General features: G+C 42.2%; 1 protein-coding gene across 1 annotated transcript in view; it reads right to left on the bottom strand.

The window, feature by feature from the left end:
* The window catches only part of obscnb (obscurin, cytoskeletal calmodulin and titin-interacting RhoGEF b), a gene marked incomplete at both ends in the record, with an annotated part of 88,086 nt that overhangs the window by 23,406 nt on the left and 39,903 nt on the right, over positions 1-24,777 (bottom strand). Inside the window, 11 exons of the mRNA XM_080725756.1 lie at positions 1,020-1,295; positions 2,419-2,685; positions 5,823-6,095; positions 6,602-6,868; positions 7,118-7,375; positions 7,897-8,175; positions 10,038-10,304; positions 11,750-12,019; positions 12,484-12,750; positions 12,894-13,160; positions 13,477-13,743. Of these exons, the coding sequence (XP_080581882.1) occupies positions 1,020-1,295; positions 2,419-2,685; positions 5,823-6,095; positions 6,602-6,868; positions 7,118-7,375; positions 7,897-8,175; positions 10,038-10,304; positions 11,750-12,019; positions 12,484-12,750; positions 12,894-13,160; positions 13,477-13,743 (2,958 nt within the window). The remainder of the gene's footprint in view (positions 1-1,019; positions 1,296-2,418; positions 2,686-5,822; positions 6,096-6,601; positions 6,869-7,117; positions 7,376-7,896; positions 8,176-10,037; positions 10,305-11,749; positions 12,020-12,483; positions 12,751-12,893; positions 13,161-13,476; positions 13,744-24,777) is intronic.

Here is a 24,777-nt window from a genome sequence, read left to right as displayed (position 1 = left end):
TGCCCTGCTCTCCAGTCTTGTGTTCAAATGAACAGTTATCAAGTAAGACATGTTCACAAGCCACCCTAAATAATAAACAGATGTCTTTTTACATGTCTTATGGATTTATGTATTCCTAGACTTCTCAAGAACAAAAATGGTAGGCCTACATCTTAGAAGCAGGTTGATAATCAGAAAACCTTTAAAAGTCACCAAAAATGTTAAGGCCCTCTCTGTTTACAGCAGGGAATGGAAGCGTTTACAGCTGTCCTTGAATGGCCTCACTTCATCCCTGTTATAGACTGACAGTGTCCACCCACAATATCAAGGTGAACAAAATGGATGATGTGACCATCATACAGATGAGATTCTGGGCACATAAAAACCGGAGCAATGTCGAACCATTATTAGTTTATCACTCAAACCTCTCCGTGTTTGAGTGGCTTTTTTTATTTTCGTCATGCTTCTAAAATGTATTGTATTTGTTCAAGAGAACAACGTTTCTTATTCAGCGTGGCTTGTAATAATCTTTTACTCAATAAATGCATGTTTGGACAATTGATGGGATAGCCAAGCAGATAATTGACGCTTGACAGTACTATTATGGGGTATGGGCTTGTGCTAAAGAGCTTCTTTCAAGGTTAATATAACATTAATCATTTCACTTTCCCCAAATGACATACCAGAAGTAGTTTATGTTTAATATTGGAAGAATCGGCTTTGCTTGCCCTTGTTTTCCTTTGAAGTGTGATTTTGAGACCATAAAATGACAGTTAACCTCTAGCTCCTTAATCACAGAGCACAGAAGCAACAGATACATATGATCGACAATATTTGGAATTATCTCATGCTAAGGTATCTATAATATAACTCAAGGACTACCAAAGTTCGCTTTAAGCTTTATATAACTATATAGTACCTTTTTAAACCAAAGTTCCAACATGCTCCCATGCAACAACAGCAGACAGATGAAACAACAAAATAATAAATAAATACTGTAGTAGCATCAAGGCCTTATAACATCTGCTTGTTTAACTCACTCTTGACAGTAAGCTGGGCAGATGTGGATGCTGTGCCAGCTTGGAAGGTCATGGTGCCAGAGTCTTCAACACGCAACTCTTTCAGCAGCAGCAGGTGACGACGGCCGCTTTCAAATTTCACAATCTCAGCATTTGGTGACTCCTGTACTGGTTTGCCATTGAGAAGCCAGCGGCAGTCCTTGCTCTCAGGGCGAGAGAGAGCACATTCAAACAAGGCTTCACCGCCATCGATGGTCTCTGCATTCTCCAGCCCCTGGACAATTTCAATGGGTTTACCTGTAGAGTGGATATGTGAGAATGAAAAGAGAACAAATAAAGATAGATTTAGGCCACTGTGTTGCTTCAGACAGATCATTTCAGGTTTTGTTGATGATTATTTGTACGAGAGCTTCATGATGTTGTTCGACAGCAATATCTGCATGTCTGTCTGTCCTTCACATATCTCAAGAATAGTTCATCTTCCCACTTGGATATTTGAAGACAGAGTTCCGTATTGAGTATGAAGTCACTTTGGTTCTCCAGAACCGGCCCGGTGTGCACCGAGCAGGATATCTCATATGATTGCCTTCACACTTGGCAGGTGTATTGCTGAGGATCCAAGTAAGTGCATTGTCGAGTGTGAAGTCAATCGCATGAGCCATTCTCCAGAACTGGCCCGCCTCTTATGAGCACACATTACGAATGGCCGCCACAGCCCCAAACAGCAACTGCACTAGTAATTTAAAGATTGAATTCCAAAATGCAGTATATACATTTTGGAAATATAATCATTTGCATATTACTGTATTGAATATTCCCAATGATATGCCTTCAAAATGGTGAGAGTCATGACTCTCAAGGACATGACTCTCAAAATTATTTTGACACAGGATTGAAACTAGTAATCCTTTTCGAAGCTAAGTAGGGATAGGTATCGTTCACCTTTGAATCGATACGATACCTTTTTCGATACCTGGGAATCGATACGATACCCTTTTCGATCCATTTTCGATACTTTTTATTTAAGTTTAACTTCAACACGGAAAGAGTGGTGACTCGCTGCTGCGGTAGAGCAGAGGTGATGATGATGATCACACAGTGTGGCGGAGCGGAGAGTATAGACATTGGATAATCATCATAATAATAAACATTATAGGCTATTGTCGGCTATTTTCCACAGTAACAAGTGTAGCCTACTAAAGCAGTCATTAAACTCTCAGTAGCCCAACTGTGCGACTGGCCAGGGGTGCGTTCCAGAGTATCGAAACGAGGTATCGTTCGTTTTTACGTGAACCGATACCCGATAGTATCGACGCCATGCGATCGATACCATTAAAAGTATCGCAGACGATACCCATCCCTAAAGCTAAGAGAGGGGGCTCTTTCTCAAAGTTGCTCCTCTTTTCATGTGGAAGCTCACCTAACAACTGCAGTGAAGCAACCACGCAGGTCCCCTCTGCCTCACAGGTGTATGTGCCCCTGTCCTCCAAGGACACCCGGCTAATGTACAAGCGAGCCACATTCCAGTCCTGCTCCACTACCACCCTCTGGCCATCAGGCTGTAAGAGCTGCCCGTCTTTCCTCCACTGGGCCTTGACCGGCCGTGAGTACTGGCAGATGAACTCGGCGGGTTGGCCTGCGACCACGTGCAGGTCTTCCATCTCGCTCACCACTTCTACCGTGGGATCTGAGGGTGAGGGTCAGGGGTCATCACGGAGTCAGGGCTTGGCCGTAAGACGTACGGACATGCGCTGGACATGCCGAACGACACATGGACTTTGTAACCCCCATTGCACCATGGAGTCTAGTCTTGAGTGATAGGCTAATTTAGAGTGATGATCAGGGACGTGCTGGGCCCCTGCTTCAGCCCGGGAAAAAGAGTTGGAGAGGCCCTCATTGCGCTATAGAAAGAGATCTCTCTCTATAGCGCGCGCTGCTGCTACTCAAAGATTTGCCATTTCAGATCATGACAAGTGACAAGCCAGTGGGCCAATTACATGAGTTATATTTCGTCGTTGTCGGGTGGAAACCTTGTATGTCCAAAACCGTTTGTTTTGTATTTATCATTTTAAAAATGATGTAAACTAGTAAAGGCGTTGTGTGCTTGTAGATCTGCTGTTTTCACTACTTTTGTGCGACGGCCTTGTATGATGAAGGGCTTTGCTTTGCGAAAAAAAATTACAAATTTGAAACTTCTGCCCGACAGTGGCAATTTACTTTGTTGGCCGTCCAGCCCCCAAAATGGAACGAGACCGACATTTTATTTTTAATTTTTTCCTTTTCGGGAGTTGACCCGCTTTTCCCAATGACCAGCACGTCCCTGGTGATGATACTGTTACGTGTGTGTATGGGTGAGTGTATTGTGTAATGCACTTTGTGAAGTACTTTTGAGATACTTGCTATATAATTTACCACGTTAATATGAGGACCAGCTATATGTACAGTATTTTAAAGACTGGCAACGCATAGGCGCCGAAATAGAGGAGGTTACTATTCCAATTGATAACTTCCACTGATTTACTAAACAGAAAGGTATCTGTGTACCCTGAAAGTGTGAGTGGTATTTTACACCAAGGAGAAGTACTGTAGGAGCAGTGGGTGTACCGATGCTCTCTTTCAGGTGCCAGAAATGTTTGCTTATTTCCACAGCTGGCCCATGAAACTAAAATTATATTCCTTTTCCTAATTTCCTCCTCTAATTCAATAGCTGGTAATGTGGTTAAAACCGTTGACCTATGAATGGATCCATATTAGCGCCTCTGCTTATTTAATTGGCAAACTGCGTTTGACGTGATTAGAAAGGGAGGTCAAAGTAAATCAATCGTCTGCCTAGGGCCGGCTGAGCTCCTATATATGTGAGTATGCAGTTCATCTCTCCAGACAGAATAATTATTTTTAAACCAAATGTTTTTCCATGGCACATGATGCACTGTAAAGTGTTAAATTGACTCTCGTAAGTGGGGGGATTCTTGCATTATAAAGATTTAGTATGCTCTTTGGCAGATATTATGTGTCTGTTTATGGGTGTGTGTGTGTGTGAGGTGGTTGTTTTTTTATGTGGTTACTCAAACTGAATGGGGGTCAAAAAGCCCAAACGTCAATGTTCAGGGTCATGGTCGCCACATCGATGACCAATAAGCGCTAGCAGCCAGGAGAGGAGGGAGGGAGGACATACCGGTAGAGGTATCAAATGTGATAGGGTAGTAGTGGGAGGGTTAGAGTTTTTAGTACTTGCAGGTCAGAGGTGGTACGGGGCAGGGGCAGAATGGGACAGTTGGAGGTGACGGTAAAGGTAAGTATGGGACAATGACTAGCCTGAGTGGATGGGTGGAGCAGCACTTCCCTAATGTGATTGTGAACCTCTCAGTCCACATTTATACACCAGAAAGTAAAGTATTCATATTACCAAAGTCAACGAGAATCGCACATTATACAATTAGAAGAAAGAAAGAAGAATTTACCTACATCATCCCACAAGGGAAATTCAGTTTTCAGCTTAACCCAGCTGACCCCCATTGCTTCGCACAAGGAGGGGAGCATTGATAGCTGGAGCAGGGAATCGTACCTGCGACCTCTGGGACCTCAGGAGTCCTAGGTATGGACACTAACCACTCAGCTATCACTGTGCTACCAAGGACATTGAGTTCCTACAGTATTAATACATACCGGTAAATAAGAATTCAGAAAGAGTTCTACCAGAATGTATATACTGTAGGCCTTCAGTACACACAAAGATATCTATGCAATGACCATTGACCACCAAGACCAATAGCAATGATTATAACCAGCAGAAAGCTTTATAACATTGGCAACATTGCCCACACTGCCTAAACCTGCTTGAAACAAGTGAACTCATCTGTGTTGCAGGGTTTTCCACTGCAATTAAATTGGAATTCATAGTGTTGCTACACCCAGTTTTCAAAAATCAAAGCATTCACAGGAAAAATCCTTTAGTGTTCATTTAACTCAGCAGAGAGTATAACAAACGTAACCTGTGAGTTAAATTAGCACTGGGATTTTATTGTGCACAGCACAAATCACTCTAATGCTGTTATTATTAATGAAATGAGAAACCATTTCTGCTCATGCACGGATGAGGCACAGAAATCACAAGTAACCCAGCTTCTACTCAACATCCGTCAATTCATTCAAGGAGCCTCAAACTCTTTCATGGACGCTGCAGAATCATAATTTTTTTAAATATATTACTGTGTATCACCATACACAGCAAAACCCTGTGTGTAAAAATGTACTCGTGACATACAGTCCTGTAGTAGGCCTACAGTGGTTCTCAACCTGTGGGTCGGGACCCAAATTATTTTGGGGGGTCCCCAGATGATTAACACAATTCTAATGTGACAATTTAAGGACCTTTTAACACCTCTAAAATGACAAATTGAACATTGGCCAAATTGTCAAATATTAGAGGCAGAAATGGTGAAAATAGCCGAGCTACATGCTCACAACGCTACGCAATGCGAGGCGTTTTGAGCATGTAGATCTGCTATTTTCACAATAGAACCGTGTTATACAAAATGTAATGCCTCAACTCTTAGTGCTCATCAGGGTTGGGGGGTCCCCAGTTAAAATATGATTATTTTGGGGGTCGCAGCCTGAAAAGGTTGAGAACCACTGCTGTAGTACAGGAAATACTGCCATTGTCATCATTTTAGTCATGGCTTTGAAGTAAGCTAAAGGTAGACATTGCTCAGGACAGAGACATTTATTAAACTGCAGGGTCTGAGGAAAAGAGTTCAAGTGATTTGCTCCTTTTCTCTGAATCTCTTGAGTAGCCATCTCCGCCAGCCACTTCTACCCTGATACCTTTCACTAAGAGCTTTGCTGTGGACACAGCGCTGTCGGCTTTAAACGTGACCGTGCCAGAGTCGTCTGGCGCCAGGTTCTTTAAGGTGAGTGTGTGGACGTGGCCGTTGCTCAGCCCGATCTCGGTGAACGGGCTGTGCCCCAGTAAGGTGCCGTCCAGCCACCACTGCACCTCACCGCCTGCCCTACCAGACAGCTGGCAGGAGAAAGTGGCCCACTCCCCGACAAAGACGTCGGTGGGCTTTAAACCAGACACAATGAAGACCTCTTTCACTGCAGAGTGAAACACACACGCGCACGCACGCACACGCACGCGCACGCACACGCACACACACACACACACACACACACACACACACACACACACACACACACACACACACACTCAGGGTTTCACATTACTCATACTGTGCTTTATGTTTAGGACAAACTAATCCTTTTATATAAACATACTGCTATGTGTACTGTACATAGAAAAAGGTTTTCAAATAATTGTAGTGGAGTAAAAGTACAATATTTGCCTCTGGGATGTAGTGGAGTAGAAGAGTACAACTATTGAGAATTGGAAATACTCAATAGTACCTCAAAATTGTACTTAAGTACAGTACTTAAGTAAATATACTTAGTTACTTTACACCACTGTTTACAAGACATTGTGGAATGCCATGACATTCTCAGCTCAACTACAAAAGTGATGACAGATCCGTTCAGTGATGCGAGGCAGTGGTGGCCAGGGCAGGGAGGGACACACGCAACAGTAATGAAACTGAACACTGTACCTTGCACTTTCAAAGAGGCGGCGGTGAGCTGGTCCCCTGCGTCACACGTGTAGTACCCGTTGTCTTCAAGCTCCACGTTGCGTATGGAGAGCTGGTGAACGCACCCTTCCTGACTCATCTCATGCCTCTTACCCGGGTGAAGGACCACGCCGCCATTCCTCCACTCAACACGAACGCCTGGCTTAGAGAGCTCACAGCTAAATGTGATATCATCCCCCTCGATGGCTTCCTGGCTGTGCAGCTCTTTCTCGAAGAACACGGGGGCACCTGGTGATACGTTAAAACAGCAGAAAATGAGACGGGTGGTTGAAGACACGGATCTCTGCTGAGGGGAAAAAGATAAAAGTTGATTTTGATGATGTACGCTATGTTGAGAGCAGACCAGGTGCATATTAGAGGACAAGGGACATTCAAGAGTGTTGCATTGTGGGTTCAGCCCAATCCTTTAATCTTGATCCACAGTCTCGAAGTCAAGCAACAGAGTAAAGAACTTTTTTTTCCGGCGTCGTTCTTTACCTTCCACAGTTAAGATGACTGCACATTGAGCGTCTCCTGTGTCACAGGTGTACGTCCCCGAGTCCTCCGGCAGTAGGTTGTGGATACGGAGCTGATGGCAAGCTCCGTACTTTTTCAGGTCGTACTTGAGACCCGCATTGATGACCAGATTGTTCCTGGTCCAGGTGACGGGGGCCTTGGGGTCTGAGATGGTGCAGGCCAGGGTGACAGTCTCACCCTCTAGGGCCACAGTGTCATGTGGACTCTCTAGTATTAGCACTGCAGATATGGGAAACCCAAGACTATGTTCAACAGTGTTATATTATATTTCCTGTCTACCTGCTTTTATAATTCATTATAATTTTGATAAATAAAAAAATATCCATGCAGTGACTTTTACACTAGAGCAAATACTTACCCTAAACTTTTCAGCATCAATTTACAGTTACTTTACTTTCATAGAAACTACTACATGCAATATTCTGATTTCAGGCTATTATGTTGAAATATTATAGGCTACATTTCAAACTGCCCTTCTCAATTTAACAATGACAGTTTTAGTAATCAATCTAGTTTAATGCAAATGTCTTTGTTAGCCTTTTGGTGGCGTTTCTTTTTATAGCAAATGCTATAAAGTGAAGGCCAGGGGTGATGTGAATCACATCTAAGAACACGTCTGACAGGTTAAGATGAAAGGGGTAATGGTGGCGGGCTGGCAGCAGATTTCCATTAGCAAAAGCTTGATGGACAATGGAATGGCATGGATTAAAAACCTCAAGTGGCCATGTCATATCCATTACCTTTGGGTTTGTCTTCTACCAGGAGAGCGCATACAGTCTTCTCGTCTCCCACAACAAAGGCCACATCTCCGGATTCATCTGTAGTCACCATCTTCAGTGCCAGGCGGTGCACTCTGCCCTGGCAGCTCATTTCGTTCAGATCATTGTTTTGCAGCGGATTGTCTGCAAGCCACCATTCCACATTGGTCACTCCTGAGTGTGTCAGCTCGACCTCAAAGACAGCGTCCTGGCCAGTGATCACGGTCTGATCATAGAGTTCTCTGACGATGCGCACGCGCTCTGAAGGTGAAGGGGGTGATGGGAGGGTCAGTGAGGACAACTGAGCGGGGTTCTTCAAAGGACTCGTTAAAGCACCATTGACCCATTAAAACCGGGAAAGCATCTGTGTCATTCAGAGACTATATTATCGCCTCTGTCGGGTGGAAACCTCATATGTCCAAAACTGATAGATATATACTGTATTCCTATATTTTACGTTATCAGTGTCCCTTCGTGTCATGTTTCAAGCTTCTGGATCTGCTACTTTTAATGCTTTTGTTTGACGCTGTAGTATGATCAAGTATGGCGTTAATTTAAAAACACAAAAAGTTCTAATATGGACATTCCTGCCTGACAGCAACAATATATATGTATAGCAATAGGTTTTTCAGAAAACTCATTTGTAGAAACGGCCTGAGCTAAAGTTAGACGATTTTACATGAATATATAAACTGCCTCTTATCCTGATGCTAAAAAGCAGTGCAAGTAGGCACTGTCAAAATAGTTCTAAGAACGCTAGTCTGTGAAATTGTTATGGTGACCAAATCTTATGGTCTTTGCACTTTGCAGCCCAGAAAGCTAACAGTACAGTCCCATTTTCACTCACTGGATAATGTTCTCCCATACTCTACCGGGCTCCATGAGCAAATGTTTACAATCTGGCCTGGTGGTATGCTAAACTCAAAATCTGCCAGTGCAGTCTGCACTGCAGCAAATAAAAATAGTTTTGTGCATGATAACAGAACGTCAGGAAATTACAGCAAAGTTTCAATTGATGTACTTTGCGTCTTTTTACTCTGTGGACCTCACAAAGATTTTTGTCTCCACCAGGCTGAAGGCTCAACTATCCTGTTTGGAATACTTTGCACTCGTCGCAGCTAGACCCTATAAACGGGAGCTTGCCATTTTTCAACCCACATCTGTAGATATTATTCACATGCGTGTCGCATACTGAAAATAGCCAGTCTACAAGGTCACAATGTGTCACGTTGCAACGTGAACGTTGTGAGCTTATAGATTGGCTATTTTTGGTGCAAGACACCAGAGCGCAACTAAGTATAAATCAGGCTTAAGAGGCAAATTATAAATAGGTCTACATTAAATTCGCCAAACTTAGCCTTTAACACTACTTAGTATTGCTTAAGTGTAATAGGCACAGTATGTTCTCTGGAATTCTTTTTTGAAAACATTCTATAACATGTGATTTTACCAAAACATATTGTTACATAATCATTCGTATAGGCTAATACATTTGGGAAACCAACCTTATATTTCCAGCAATATATACTATACTACGTAGAATAATACATAACATATAATTCTATGAAAAATATGAGAATTTTAATTAAATTTTTCGACCATGGGATGACCATGACCTTCAAGAAGAATGAAAAGTGCCGGTCACAAGCTGGGGGGCCGTGAGGGGGGGGCTGAATGACACAGAGGGCTGAGACCTAGAGAGGGGCCTTGGAACATGCCACAGATACCAGCTTAAATACCAGGCAAGAACCCCTTTTTTTCTTGAATACACACCTTGGTTCAGTTCCTTGGGTCAAAAATGTATTTGAAATGTGCACTGTGTAGCATTTTGTAATGGAGTAAAAACTACTTTCAAAAAGGTGTTTCCTGAGTATACATTAAGCTAAAATGCAATTTTGCATTATTATTATTATTTAAAAAACAAAACAAAAAAAGCTTGTGCTAGGTATCAACAAGTACTAAAACAACAAAGCACTCCTACTCAGTCATGAAAAAGTGCTATTGGGTTTTGTGTCAGTTTGGCTAACACCCGGGAGCCCAGGTGTCTGTCAGCCCATGGATTTCTATCCGTGCCTCTGGTCACGAGACACGGCCAAAGCATCAACTCTGAGCTTGTCTTTTACCTTTAACAGTCAGCGTGGCTGTGCTCTGCTTGTCTCCCGTATCGCAGGTGTAATCTCCGCCATCGTCAGTCTTCAGCTTACGAACCACGAGGACGTGGGTGGAGCCTCTCTGCTCCATAGAGTACTTCTCTCCCTGGGAGAGCAGCACAGAACCCTTCCTCCAGGTCACCTTGGCATCAGGACTGGAGATCTCACAGGACAGGGTGGCTTCACCTCCCTCCACCACCTCCTGGCTCTCAAGCCCTTTCTTGATTAACACGGGAGCCACTGCCAGAGAGACAGTCATAAGTTAACACACTGAGACCCCTGTTTCCCAAACACTGGGTCGGGACCCATTTTTATGGATCCCTTCATTTTTGGTTTCCAAAAAAAAAAAAACATAAAAAAAAAAAAACACTCCCAAAAAAGCAGTAATTTAATAAATAAATAAAAGAAGCAAAGGAATTCCATAACAAAGGATTAAGAAGTAGTGAAAACAGCAGATCTACAAGCTCACAACGCGTTGCTTCGCGCATTGTTGCAAGCTTGTAGATCTACTGTTTTCATTGTCCCGGGCAAATATCTAATTTCTCTTTTGGGTCACTCACGAGCTAAAAAGTTTGGAAACCACTGACTGAGACCATTATAGGTTATGTGAATACGTTGAGAGGTTCTAGGAGAAAGACCATCAAAGGTTAGGTGTACACATTGAGAAGGATTAGGAAACGACCATCATAGGGTAGGTGAACATGTTGAAAAGGTTTAGGAGAGACCATGATAGGTTATGTGAACACATTCAGAGGGCTTGTGGTCCGCCATAGGTCATGTGGACACACTGAGAAGGTTTAGGAGTGAGCATGGGAATGATGACATAGACTTATCCTTAATGGAAATATTCAGTGCTGTTATGTACTATATTCACAATTTCAACTGGGCAATTATGGAGGCATACAAGAGAACAAGTCCCGAGCTAAACGTGCTCAACTGACAGTGGTTTAAGAAAAGGAAAGACCGGTGCCAACTCTTGGCAAACAGTCTTTTCAGCAAACAGTTAGAAAATAATCTTTCTTCGATTTTCTAAATTTACAGCAGTCTCAGGTAAACGGACACATTTCGGCTACTCAGGCCTTCATCAGCATTTAGAATAAGACTGCTGCAAATCATAAGTGACACGCCTTTGTGGTCACATGTCTCACTTCTTCTCTGAAACAGTAATTGTTCAGCAATCTACATTATAACAGCATGTAGCTGCTGGATTAAATTACTTGGCCAACGGCACAAACATTAACACACAATTTGATAGTTGTTAGATACGTACTATAATATGTTTCTAATTTGTCTCAGCAAAGAACAATCATTTTTCAATATAAATGTTCAATGGAGCAATTATCAAATTACAGGAACAACAAAACTGATACTTAAGTTACCTTAAAACTGTTAAATGTCTGTGGAATGTTAATGTTAGAGATGTAGAGAAGGTCCTTTATTCAAGAACTGATAGAGATAGAATGGCAAAATATGAGTCACCATAATAGAATATGAAGTTCAGTGTGAAATATGGACACGATAAAGTGGAAAGTGAGAGAGTGAAATGAACATTTGGAAATCAAAAGCATCCAATGAGGAATGCTTTGTCTAAAGTTTCCACAAGTACAGATCCGAGACAGGAGTCTGGTGATGAAGATGAAGATTATTTCTTCATATATTCCCATAGCAAAAAAGGTTCCTCTTACCTCGGACTGTCAGAGAGGCAGTGGAAGTGTGGTTGCCCATTGTAAAGGTTACAGTGCCTGAGTCCACCTTGGTGACACCTCTGAGTGTGAGGCTGTGCACCCGGCCCTTGTGCTGGATCAAGTTCATCTCATTGCTCTGAAGAGGGACATCCTGGAGCTTCCACTGGGCCGGCGGTGCCTCCTCATGAGAGACCAGGCACTCAAAGTGGACGTCATCCCCCTCGTGCACCACACAGCTCTCCAAGAACTTCACTATGGTAACCTCAACCACTGTTTGGAGGGAAAGGATTGGAGTGGTTGGGAAATACTCTCTTTGTTCAACATGAGGGTATGCATAATGATCAACATTCGTTCCGGTGATTGAAAGTTTGTGTTGTTAGAGTGAATGTCAAGGCAAGATGAGCAAAGAGAGGCTGCGCTTACAAAAGAAGACAAAAGGGACAGGAGGAAATAATGAAAAAACAGGAAAGGAGGAAAAGTGCCAGACACATGGGATGATGGATAGAATCATAAAATAGAATCAGGAAGACGCCGCCTTGAATTATCTCCAAGCTGGATGTGTTACATGGGTGAGTCCTTGGGTAAAATGTGGTTAGATAAGGATAGGAAAAGGGCAGATGAACAAGGAAAGATTTAGAACAAGGAACGGGGGCATTAGTCCAGAGGTAAGGGATGTGATTGAGAAGGATCATGAAGAAAGGATCTAGAAATTGCTATATAATCCCTATCCCTACCATGCACCGTGAGAATGGCTGAGGTCTTCTGGTTGCCTGAGTCACAGGAGTACTCTCCAGAGTCGTCTCCCTTCAGTGTATAGACGATGAGCTGTGCTTGAGCCCCATCCTGTTTCAGCTGGTACTTGCTGCTTGACTCAATCACCCTGTCACCGCGTCTCCAGACCACGCTGGCTCCCGGCTTAGTGGTCTCACAGCGGAGAATGGCTATCTCCCCTGCGTCTCTCTCTACGTTCTGTAGCTGGGTCTTGAAAAAGACCGGTTGGGCTACGGGGGGGAAAAAACGGAAGAAATATTGTAAGACACGCGAGGAGCAGGGGGGTGGGCGATGCGTTGATACCCCATCACAAGCAAATAGCTGCTGTAAAACATAAACAAGTTGCAGAGAACGGAGTCTACTTATACCATACCATTCACAACTAGTTGTGAGGTGCTTTGACGGTCACCACTGTCACATGTGTAGCTACCCGAGTCCTCCACGTCTACATCACGGATTACTAGTGTGGCACTGCGTCCTTTCTGTGTGATATCGTATTTGGTACAGGGACAAAGACCCAGTTCTCCCTTCCTCCACTCCACTGCAACCCCAGGTTTAGACAGCTCACAGCGCAGTGAGACACTGTCTCCCTCCTCAGCCTCCTGGCTCTCCAACTCTTTTGTGAAAGTAACTGGGAGAGCTGACGAATAAAAGGAATAATAATTTGTCACTGTCGGGCAGAAAGCCCTGCTTCATCACACAAGACTGTCCCACAAAAATAGTGAAAATAGCTGATCTATAGGCGGTGTGTCCTTGTAGATCGGCTATTTTCACAATTTTAAATAATTTTTAAAATGATAAATACAACACGAACGGTTTTGTATTTACAAAACCGACAACAACAAATTGATGATTATCTAACCTACAGTACAATTCCGATAGAGATTCAACAAAGGTAATCAGCACAATCAACACAAAGCTGAGTTTTATACCAGCAAAACAGCCCGACGTCCTACCATTTACTATAAGAGTGGCCAAGCTTTCCACGGCCTCTGCGCAGCAAGAATAGATTCCAGTGTCTCCAGGATTCAAATCCAGGATCTGAAGATCCAAACTACACCCTGTTTCCTTCAGCTGGTACTTTTCTCCTGACTTGAGAGCCTGTGTCCCCTTCTTCCATTCCACAGGGACCCCGGGTTTAGAGAGCTCACAGTGCAGGGTAACACTGCCACCCTCCTCGGCATTCTGGCTCTGAAGCTCTCGAGTGAACACGACTGGAAGAACTAGGGATTGAAGGTGTTATATATGAGTGGAGGCCCAACATGTGTGAACCGCAAGCTATCAGACCCCGAGCATGACATTGTTTGTAATCTCCAACAATACTAACACAATCTACTAATTTATAAACACACAAACAGACCAAGACAAATGTATGAATGCTCAGACGGTCATACACCAAAAAACAATTACACACACAAATGGCAATGAATGGACAATGACGACCATGGTGTTCAAAAATCACATAAGCTGTCAACTGGATACACTACGGTTTTCTTCTCCTCTTGAGAATCTGCTCTGAGAGCTATCAACAACTTCACAAACTATCAAACATGAAATGCCCAAATAATGTATTTTCCCAAAGCGAGGAGCTGGGAATACAAGAACAAAACCCAAAGGCAACAAAGCTGAACAAAACAATATTTGCTTTGAGAAATTAACACGTTCAAGTCACAGAGTGCACACGACTGCACAAAACACAAAATTACAGAATAACTCATATGAACAAACACAGAACAAAACTTGCAAAATGCAAGTGGACAAAACTGGGATAAAACTCAAGGACGCACATGTACTGTAGTACCACAAAAACTCTACCTTCATTCTTTATGTCCTCCAGCTTAGCCGACTCTGGTTTTGCAGGGACTGCCGAAACAGCATGCTTTTCTTTCTCTGCTGATATAAGATCAGACTTTTTACCCATCTACTATAATGTAAAGAAAGTAGGAGATATAGGCAAGAATAACTTGCCACTAATACAACAATCATCAATTTATTCTTAGCAGATTAAAACCCCTGTCAAGGCACAAGATTTGGCCCACATACTACCGGTATATTACACAATTTAAAATAGTGCTGCAAGGATATACAAATACAAGGACATTCACATTATTACACAACCACAGATACAACAGTGTATCAAACCAAAACCGGTGGCCAGAAACGTTTGAAAGCAACAAACAACGTTAAGGGCAACACGATAATGTGACACCAGCTCACAATTAGTCCAGTAGGCTTAAACTGACAACAGAGAAAAGCAATGGCTTGAAATCGAAGACATTATAAGACAATCTGGGTATCCATTCAACAGACGATATACAACAAGAAGAGCAATGCTTTTTAAAGCAATAGAACTGGGACCAAACTGGCATAACATATTCCACCACAACAGCCAGAACAGTTTTTCAAACTAAAACCAAGGCGCCAGAAAGTTAGAGGGTGACAAACAACGTTCAGGCCAACAGAATAATGTGAAATCAGCTCACAATTAATCCATTAGGCTTAAACTGACAACAGAGAAAAGCACATGGCTGGGTGGATATCCATTCCACAGACGATATGCAACCTCTACCTTCATTCTGTTTGGCCTCCAACTTAGTGGACTCTGGTTTTGCAGTGACCGCAGAAACAGCAGGCTTTTCTTTCTCTGCTGATGTAATACAACATGTTAGACTTTTTACCCATCTACTATAATGTAAAGAATTAGTCATGCACCACAATATATTGATCACATGTCGGTATCAAGCAATATTTGCTGATGTAAACATCAGTATCAGAAAATAAGGTTGACATTCACAAATGGCAGTAGCTGATATTTATCTGTTGTTGGGAAGCATCAATTTTGCACTGGCTATGTTGGTGTGTTGGTTATCTGCAGCCTACAAAGTTTCTAAAGATTCTGAACTGTTATTTGTTTTATAATTAACACTTATTTGTTTCCCTGGCACAAAAGGGGGGAAAAAAATTAACAAATATCTGTATTTATTGGCTAAATCTTTATTTTGAACATCTGTATCAGTATCGGCCAAGAATGTCCATAGCCCTATAACGAATGCAGGACAGATGAAAAATGAATAAATAAGGAATTAACTATACCAAAATAGTTGCGATGACCAATACATATTTACAGGAAGAGTGTAATTAGCAGAACATCGCAGCAAGCACTTTCTAACTCCTCAGCAAACAACTGAATGAAGATATTGATGAGACTTAAAGTACAACTGAACTGGATGTTTAGACAAACTTTTCTAATTGTCCCTTCCTTCTGTACCTTCTCTCTGCTTGATGTCCTGCTTTGAGGGATCTTCTTTAGGAATGACTGCAGATGCTATGGGTTTAGATAAGAGTTATACTGTAGTGAAATCATGGGACATTCTCGTAGAATAATTAAGTGTGATCCAGATGAACAGCAGCATGAAGGATTTATCACAAATGTTTAAACTCAAGTGGCAGATAGCACCAGCAGATACTGTATACCGTACATTCTATATCAAATGAAAAGGCCTTGCAATTGTATTTGCTTCTTCATCAGGTCACCGGAGACAGAGAGATCTTAACCTGCCAACATACAACATAAAACTACACCGCCCAAACGGGATTTTCCCCTTGCGTTCTTATTGTGATGCATACCTTGCACTCCCTGCTTGGCTTCTTGCTTATGAGGCTCCACTGTGAGGGGCTTTTCAGCTGTGATTTAAATCAATATGGAACGATTATAACTAAAACTAAGTCTAACTAAAATACAAGGACATAATAACACAACCACAGACAGAACAGTGTATCAAACAAAAACCAAGGTGCCAGAAATGTTCGAGGGTAACAATGTTCAGCGCAACACAATAATGTGAATCAGCTCACAATTAGTCCATTATGCTTAAACTGACAACAGAGAAAAGCACACGGCTTGAAATTGAAGACAATGTGGATGTCCATTCCACAGACAATATACAACAAGAAGGCCAATGCTTTTTAAAGCAACAGATTATAAGAACTGGGACCAAACTCGGATAACATATAGCACATGACTGAATGCAGAACAGTGTATCAAACTAAAATCGGGGTGCCTGAAAAGTTTGAGGGCAACAAACAAAGTTCATGGAAACACAATAATGTGACATCAGCTCACAATTAGTCCATTAGGCTTAAACTGACAACAGAGAAAAGCACACGGCTTGAAATTGAAGACACGGTGGAAACCCATTCCAGAGTCGATATGCAACAAGAAGAGCAATGCTTTATAAAACAGTAGATTATAAGAACTTGGATAAAACACAGGGAAGCACACGTGTACCACAAAACCTCTACCTCCATCCTGTATGGCCTCCAGCTTAGTGGACTCTGGTTTTGCAGTGACCGCAGAAACAGCAGGCTTTTCTTTCTCTGCTGATGTAATACAACATGTTAGACTTTTTACCCATCTACTATAATGTAAAAAATTAGTCATGCGCCAATATATTGATCACATGTCCGTATCAGGCAATATTTGCTGATGTAAACATCAGTATCAGAAAATAAAGTTGACATTAACAGATGGCAGTAGCTGATATTTATTTGTTGTTGGGAAGCATCAATTTTGCACTGGCTATGTTGGTGTGTTGGTTATCTGCAGCCTACAAAGTTTCTACAGATTCTGAACAGTTATTTGTTTTATAATTAACACTTATTTGTTTCCCTGGCACAAAAGGGGGGGAAAAAATTAACAAATATCTGTATTTATTGGCTAAATCTTTATCTGTATCAGTATCGACCAAGAATGTCCATATCCCTATAACGAATGCAGGACAGATGTAAAATGAATAAATAAGGACTTAACTATACCAAAATAGTTGCGATGAGCAATACATATTTACAGGAAGAGTGTAATTAGCAGAACATCGCAGCAAACAATTTTTTACTCCTCAGCAAACAAACATGCTGAATGAAGATATTGATGAGACTTAAAGTACAACTGAACTGGATGTTTAGACAAACTTTTCTAATTGTCCCTTCCTTCTGTACCTTCTCTCTGCTTGATGTCCTGCTTTGAGGGATCTTCTTTAGGAATGACTGCAGATGCTATGGGTTTAGATAAGAGTTATACTGTAGTGAAATCATGGGACATTCTCGTGGAATAATTAACTCATATAGTGCCAATCCCGCGAAGACTCGTGAAATGTAATAGAGTATCCGCAGTGCCAATCCCGAGTATACTCGTGAAAAGTAATATATTACTGTAACGGCGGATACATTACCGAGAAGAATGGCCGGAGGTCCGGAGACGAAATCCGTCGCTGATTTCGCATCATCACGGCTCCACGAGCACAAAATAGTCCCATCCATAACATTGAGGTGGACGGGGGATCTCATCTTTAATGTCCATTATCTCAAAACTACACTTTAGAAGCTAGGATGGAGGCAGATGCTCGCTTATGTTACACAGTTATAAAAGCTCCGTTCCGCCATTACACAACTCCACGTGGAGAACGATCGGTTCCGGCGCAGGACGCGATGACGTCAGACCGGAAGTGATTGCGCTGTGGACTTCTGGCCTTCAAAATAAGATAACGGGGGTGATGCCAACCTGAGACTGGCATCGTGGACTTTATAATCCGTTAATTTCATGGGCACTAAATGAGTGATCCAGATGAACAGCAGCATGAAGGATTTATCACAAATGTTTAAACTCAAGTGGCAGATAGCACCAGCAGATACTGTATACCGTACATTCTATATCGAATGAAAAGGCCTTGCAATTGTATTTGCTTCTTCATCAGGTCACCTGAGACAGAGGAATCTTAACCTGCCAACATACAACATAAAACTACACCGCCCAAACGGGATTTTCCCCTTGCGTTCTTATTGTGATGCATACCTTGCACTCCCTGCTTGGCTTCTTGCTTATGAGGCTCCACTGTGAGGGGCTTTTCAGCTGTGATTTAAATCAATATGGAACGATTATAACTAAAACTAAGTCTAACTAAAATACAAGGACATAATAACACAACCACAGACAGAACAGTGTATCAAACAAAAACCAAGGTGCCAGAAATGTTCGAGGGTAACAATGTTCAACGCAACACAATAATGTGAATCAGCTCACAATTAGTCCATTATGCTTAAACTGACAACAGAGAAAAGCACACGGCTTGAAATTGAAGACAATGTGGATGTCCATTCCACAGACAATATACAACAAGAAGGCCAATGCTTTTTAAAGCAACAGATTATAAGAACTGGGACGAAACTCGGATAACATATAGCACATGACTGAATGCAGAACAGTGTATCAAACTAAAATCGGGGTGCCTGAAAAGTTTGAGGGCAACAAACAAAGTTCAGGGAAACACAATGTGACATCAGCTCACAATTAGTCCATTAGGCTTAAACTGACAACAGAGAAAAGCACATGGCTTGAAATTGAAGACACGGTGGAAACCCATTCCAGAGTCGATATGCAACAAGAAGAGCAATGCTTTATAAAGCAGTAGATTATAAGAACTGGGATAAAACACAGGGAAGCACACGTGTACCACAAAACCTCTACCTCCATCCTGTATGGCCTCCAGCTTAGTGGACTCTGGTTTTGCAGTGACCGCAGAAACAGCAGGCTTTTCTTTCTCTGCTGATGTAATACAACACATTAGACTTTTAACTCATATACCATAATATAAATAAGGGATTAACTATGGCAAAAAATAAGGACAGTTTATTTAGAAGAAAATCTTTTCAACTCCCCAGCAAACGAACTTGCTGAGAGAAGCTATTGATGAGACGTGAGGCACAATTGAACTTTCTGCATGTTTAGACAATCTAATTAGTGTGGTTTCCCCTGCAGGGCAACCAGACTAGTACTTGTCCGACTTTATTCTATCCATCCATTTCCCCCCCCATAGCATGGCCATGTGTGTATCCGTGTATCCGTGTGGGTCTGTAGCCTGAGTATGTAGCCTGAGTACCACTGGGTGACCAGAGAGGGTGCTGTTGAGTCTATCCTGAGCATCAACTGCAATACACACACATACACACACACAGTAGTGCTGTTGCGCAGCCTCCATGACCACCGCTCAGTTCACACAGGTGTGATTTTTACTGCTGCGCTACTCCTCCCAGTTTTGGTGGCACGTACTTGGGCCATATGTCAAATCGACCGGCTTCTTGGGGAATCGATTCCTTGCATTTTGCTAAGATATGTTATTATAGTTTAATTTATATAAATGTATTTGTGAATACATTTTCTCCACTGACTTTAATTAAAAACTTTTCCCAAATATGGAGATGACTGACATCATAGATGTTTGACATCATAGACCACATGAGACTGACACAGTATGTTCATATATGGGTATTCCAAGATACGGGCTTAATATTGATGACATCAGGGATCTCCATAATGTGCATAAAAGGGACAAGGACGGAATGGTTATCACAGCTCAAATAGAGACAAGAACTGACAGATGCAGATATATTCTTGCATTCTTTTGTGATGCATTGCATACCTTGTGCTCCCTGCTTGGCTTCTTGCTTAAGAGGCTCCACTTTGAGGGGTACTGCAGGCGCAGATGGCTTTTCAGCTGTGATTTAAATCAATCTGAACAATTATAACTTACCCTAATTCCAAATGAAAAATATAATTCTACATGACCACAGACAGAACAGTGTATCAAACCAAAACCAGAAGCCAGAAAAGTTTGAGGGCAACAAACAACGTTAAGGGCAATATGATAATGTGACACCAGCTCACAATTAGTCCATTAGGCTTAAACTGACAACAGAGAAAAGCACATGGCTTGAAATTGAAGACATTAAGACAATGTGGGTATCCATTCGACAGACGATATACAACAAGAAGAGCAATGCTTTTTAAAGCAAAAGAACTGGGACAAAACTGGGATAACGCAGTCCACCACAACAGCCAGAACAGTGTTTCAAACTAAACTTTGATATTTGAGGGTAACAATGTTCAGCGCAACACAATAATGTGACATCAGCTCACAATTAGTCCATTAGGCTTAAACTGAAGGTATTCATTCCACAGACAATATGCAACAAGAAAAGCAATGTCTTTTAAGAACTGAGTGAAATTAGCACAATAAAATCACAAAGGATACCACAAATAAAGCAGGACATACAGTAATTTGACTTATTTACCTTCCTCCACAACATTGAACTTGTTTGTCTTGTTGTCCTGTTCGCCTGCCACTTGAGGAGAAGGAGTCTTGACTGCTGCGTTAAAACAATATGGGCGCTAGTGAAACCTCTGAGGTCTAATGTAACATTACTTGCACTGGATTGTGTAATATAATAATGCAGCATTATGCACTTCAAATCTAAGAATTGGACCATTCAAGTATGCTGTGATCTCTATCTAAATGTCCCCCTTTGTAACTGTATTATTATCTGAAGCTGCAGGATTTGAAATCTCAGCTAAATATTGAACCCTCTGATACACCAGAAGATCAAATATTATCACTGAATCACCACCATGTCTTGTGTGACATGGGCCGCCAAACCTTGATTAACATGACATTTTGTCAACAATGTGTGGTTGTGTGCTACTGGGCCAATAAACCAAGCTCGTGTTTGCTGTGTTTGCTTCCAAAATTCAATTCAACATCATAGAGTAAAAAGAAGTGGTCCTGCACACGGTCTTCACTTCGAAAATGTTATTAAAGGGAGAACTAAGTTTTGGTCAACTGACCTTCATAAGGTATCTGATACCTGATGAACGTTGCAACAATTAAGTTTGGCAAGTGAAGGCAGTGTGCAGGACTACTTTTTTTTAAACTTTGTCTTTGAATTCCTACAACCAAAACATGCCCAGTAAGAAAAGAAAAATTACAGAATGGAAATATTGGTAAACACTAGGGGAAAGCATAATTTAAAGTATGGTAGATGTTTAAACTTTCAACTAAGCATATGACACACAGCTGCCTGGTAGAAGTAGAAACTCTGTTCATCAAAGAACTAAACACAGTATTGCTGAGTAGACCATCGTTTGACAGCGTACAAAATGAGACACAACTGAAGCAGGAAGTTGTCAAACGGAACAATATCCTTCCATACCTTCCACTGCTGCTTTGGTCCCCTGCTTCCCTATCTCTTGTTTGGCAGCTGCTGTAGTAGCATTAGTCCACTCTGCTGTGAAGAACACAACAGTAACCCCAACTGCTTACAGTGACAGACAGGTGTTACAGCCTGAGACGGAAACGGCAGCCAACAAGAACGACCTTGCGAAAAGCAATCTCCAAAGTCTCTCCATGTCCCCATCTTCCATTCTGTGCACCACTTTATATAAGGATTAGTTTTTAGCAATAACTGAGGTTTAAGTGATAACAGCTACTGTATGATTCAGTATTGTACTGTAGGCTCACTATGCTGATATCTCTACACAAAATGGACTCACTGAGAAATCACAAGTGTCTAAGTACAGCAAATCGTGGGAAACTAGAGGTGATCCTGGTTGTTGAGCTCAAATACTGTAACACTGATCAAAGCCTTTTGCAAATACGATTCAGTCAACGTTGTACACCATTATAGAAGCACAATAGTAAGTACAAAGCACTGGAGATAAATACTGTAGGTTTCTATAACAAGAGACATCACAAAAACAACAGGAATTGATAGCAGTGCGGTCATAGCCACAGAGATGCACAAAAACTGTAAGCTATTAAACAGAGAAGTGGAAAAACAAGACTGGGTAGACTAGAAATCTACTGTAGGTAAGCCACCCAGAAACAATATCATAACAAGAGACTGGAGGACGACAGGAATACAGATATACAAAGGAACCCATATAAGGCATTAAACAGAGAAGTGACAAAAAAGTAGTTTAAGTGTACTGAGGAAGCATAGCATGCATGGTTAAGCTACAGTTTGTTGATTGCGACCGTAGGTCGCACTTACTACAGAAAGCTCCACCAGGTGTCCGTGCGTCAGTCAGTCCGTCCGTCACACGTCAGACGTCACACTTTTGCCCTGCTCATATCTCCGCAACCGTTGCCCCGATCCATGCCAGATTTTGCACACACACTCCTTACCTGCCAAACTACAACCTCCAAGGACCCCCGGAGTTCCAGGGACCCCCAGGTCCCTGGGGGACCCCCAGGTGTAAAAAAAATACCAAATGTGCAAAAATGACCAAATGACCACCCCCACGGGGCTGCTCACGGGGAATTCCCGGGGACCACCCACTCCTGCTACTCCAGAACGGATGCAAAAGTGGTGGCGCCCCCAGTGGAGGACCCCCTCCACTGCAGCTCACATAAAATGCCCTAACTCGGCCTAGGAGCATCCGGGAGAGCCAGGGCCGGTACCTATTCGTCCGCCAAGGCAACGCGGAGACCCCACCCCTCATTTCTCACATGGCCCTCTTCTAGCGAGACCTACGGTCGCTTATCTCCCGATTAGGGAGTCTTACTGGTAGGTACTACTATAAAACCTCCACCGGCTGTCTGTCCGTCTGTCAGTCAGTCCGTCGTGTCACACTTTTCCCCTACTCATATCTCCGCAACCGTTGCCCCGATCCATGCCAAACTTTGCCCTCTTCTAGCGCCACCATGAGTCCGATTCATGCAAAACACATTTGGACACTGCTCCTACAGATTTTGCCCTAAAATCACGCAAAGCGGTACACAGTATCTCTAAAGTCATGTCATCAACATGGATCGGTCCCATTTCCCATATTCCCTCCTGATTGGCTACCATTGCCTTCTAAAGTTTGTGTATGCGATGACATTACTATAGAGCAGTGGATCTCAACCTTTTCAGGCCGCAACCCCCAAAAGAATCATATTTTAACTGGGGACCCCCAAAATAATCATATTTTAACTGGGGACCCCCCTACCCTGACGAGTACTAAGAGTTGAGGCATTACATTTTGTATAACACGGTTCTATTGTGAAAATAGCAGATCTACAGTACATGCTCACAACACCTCGCGTTGCGAGTCATTGTGACTTGTGAGCATGTAGATCTATTCACAATTTCTGCCTCTAATATTTGAAAATGTATTTGAATATTTGACAATTTTGACAATTTGGCCAATGTTTAATTTGCACATTAAGTTAATCATCTGGGGATCCTGACCCACAGGTTGAGAACCACTGCTATAGAGATTGTGTAACGATTTGCGTGATGTTTGGTCAAAATCTGTAGGAGTAATGGCAAATTTATTTTTTCTTTAGGCAAAAATCTGCCTCAGATTGCAAATGTGTTTTGCAAACTTCACTCCATCACATACTTATACCTCATCACTCTGTGACTCAGCCAGTCAGCCAGTCAGCCAGTCAGTCAGCCAGCCAGTCAGTCAGCCATTCAACAACATATGCGTCTTTAGGGCCGGTCCAGGGTCCAGACAAAAAAAGGTTTAGATAGCCAGTTAGCTTAGATTCTAAGCAAGCCAGTGCAAATGCTTAGTGATAACACAATCACAAGAAGCCTTGATTTAGCTCATGAATTATTCATCAGTTGACATTAACAGTCCAGATGGTGAATCAAACTTTTTTCATAACTTTTAGTACTGCTTCAGTTTGACTTGTCTTCATCCTGTACTGTATGCCTCACACAGCAGTGCCAGTGACAGCACACCACGGACAGCAGCCAGCAGACAGAAATATTGATGCCAATTGCATTCCTCACATCTGTCCCTACCTGCATCTCCCCCTGTAGGCTGTGCTTGCTGGGACCCTTGTTCATGGGGTTGTTGTTTTGGAATCTCTGCAGTAGTTGAAATCCTCACAGCTGGCGAAATTAATGGAAATATCACAGCCATAACATTCATTGGTCTGAGAATGCTTTTTACATGCTTTTTAACATTTTAACACATTGCTGTGTATGCAACACTTTTGCATAATGTGTTCGCAAGTAGCATGTTCTCTCCTTCTGACATACAGTATAATAGTAGTTAAAAGCAGCACAGGAACAAAAGCTCATGGATCATTCAAATGAAAAAGTAAACACTAAACGGATGACATTCACTCCTTTTGCAGCATTTTGTATGAGTGTCACAAATAAGGTAAAAGCAGAGGAAGAAATCAGACAATACTGTAGACCAGACAGCATTGATGCATAAAGCATGGGGAAGTGGCCTGAAAGCATACTGTATCTTTAGAGATGCATAATGGCAACACATTTAGCACCAAACTAATTTCACACGCGTCATCGTTGAAGACCAAACTAATTTAGCTGGTTTTGACAACACTGAATAACTTTAACAGTTTCCCACTAGGAAGTTACTAATAGTGTCTGCACTTTCTGACTGCATTTCAAAGAGATGCACAAAA

This window comes from Nannobrachium achirus, assembly GCF_963921795.1.
Source record: "Nannobrachium achirus genome assembly, chromosome: 5".
NCBI classification, from domain to species: domain Eukaryota; kingdom Metazoa; phylum Chordata; class Actinopteri; order Myctophiformes; family Myctophidae; genus Nannobrachium; species Nannobrachium achirus.
This window is presented reverse-complemented; position numbering and strand designations above follow the sequence as displayed.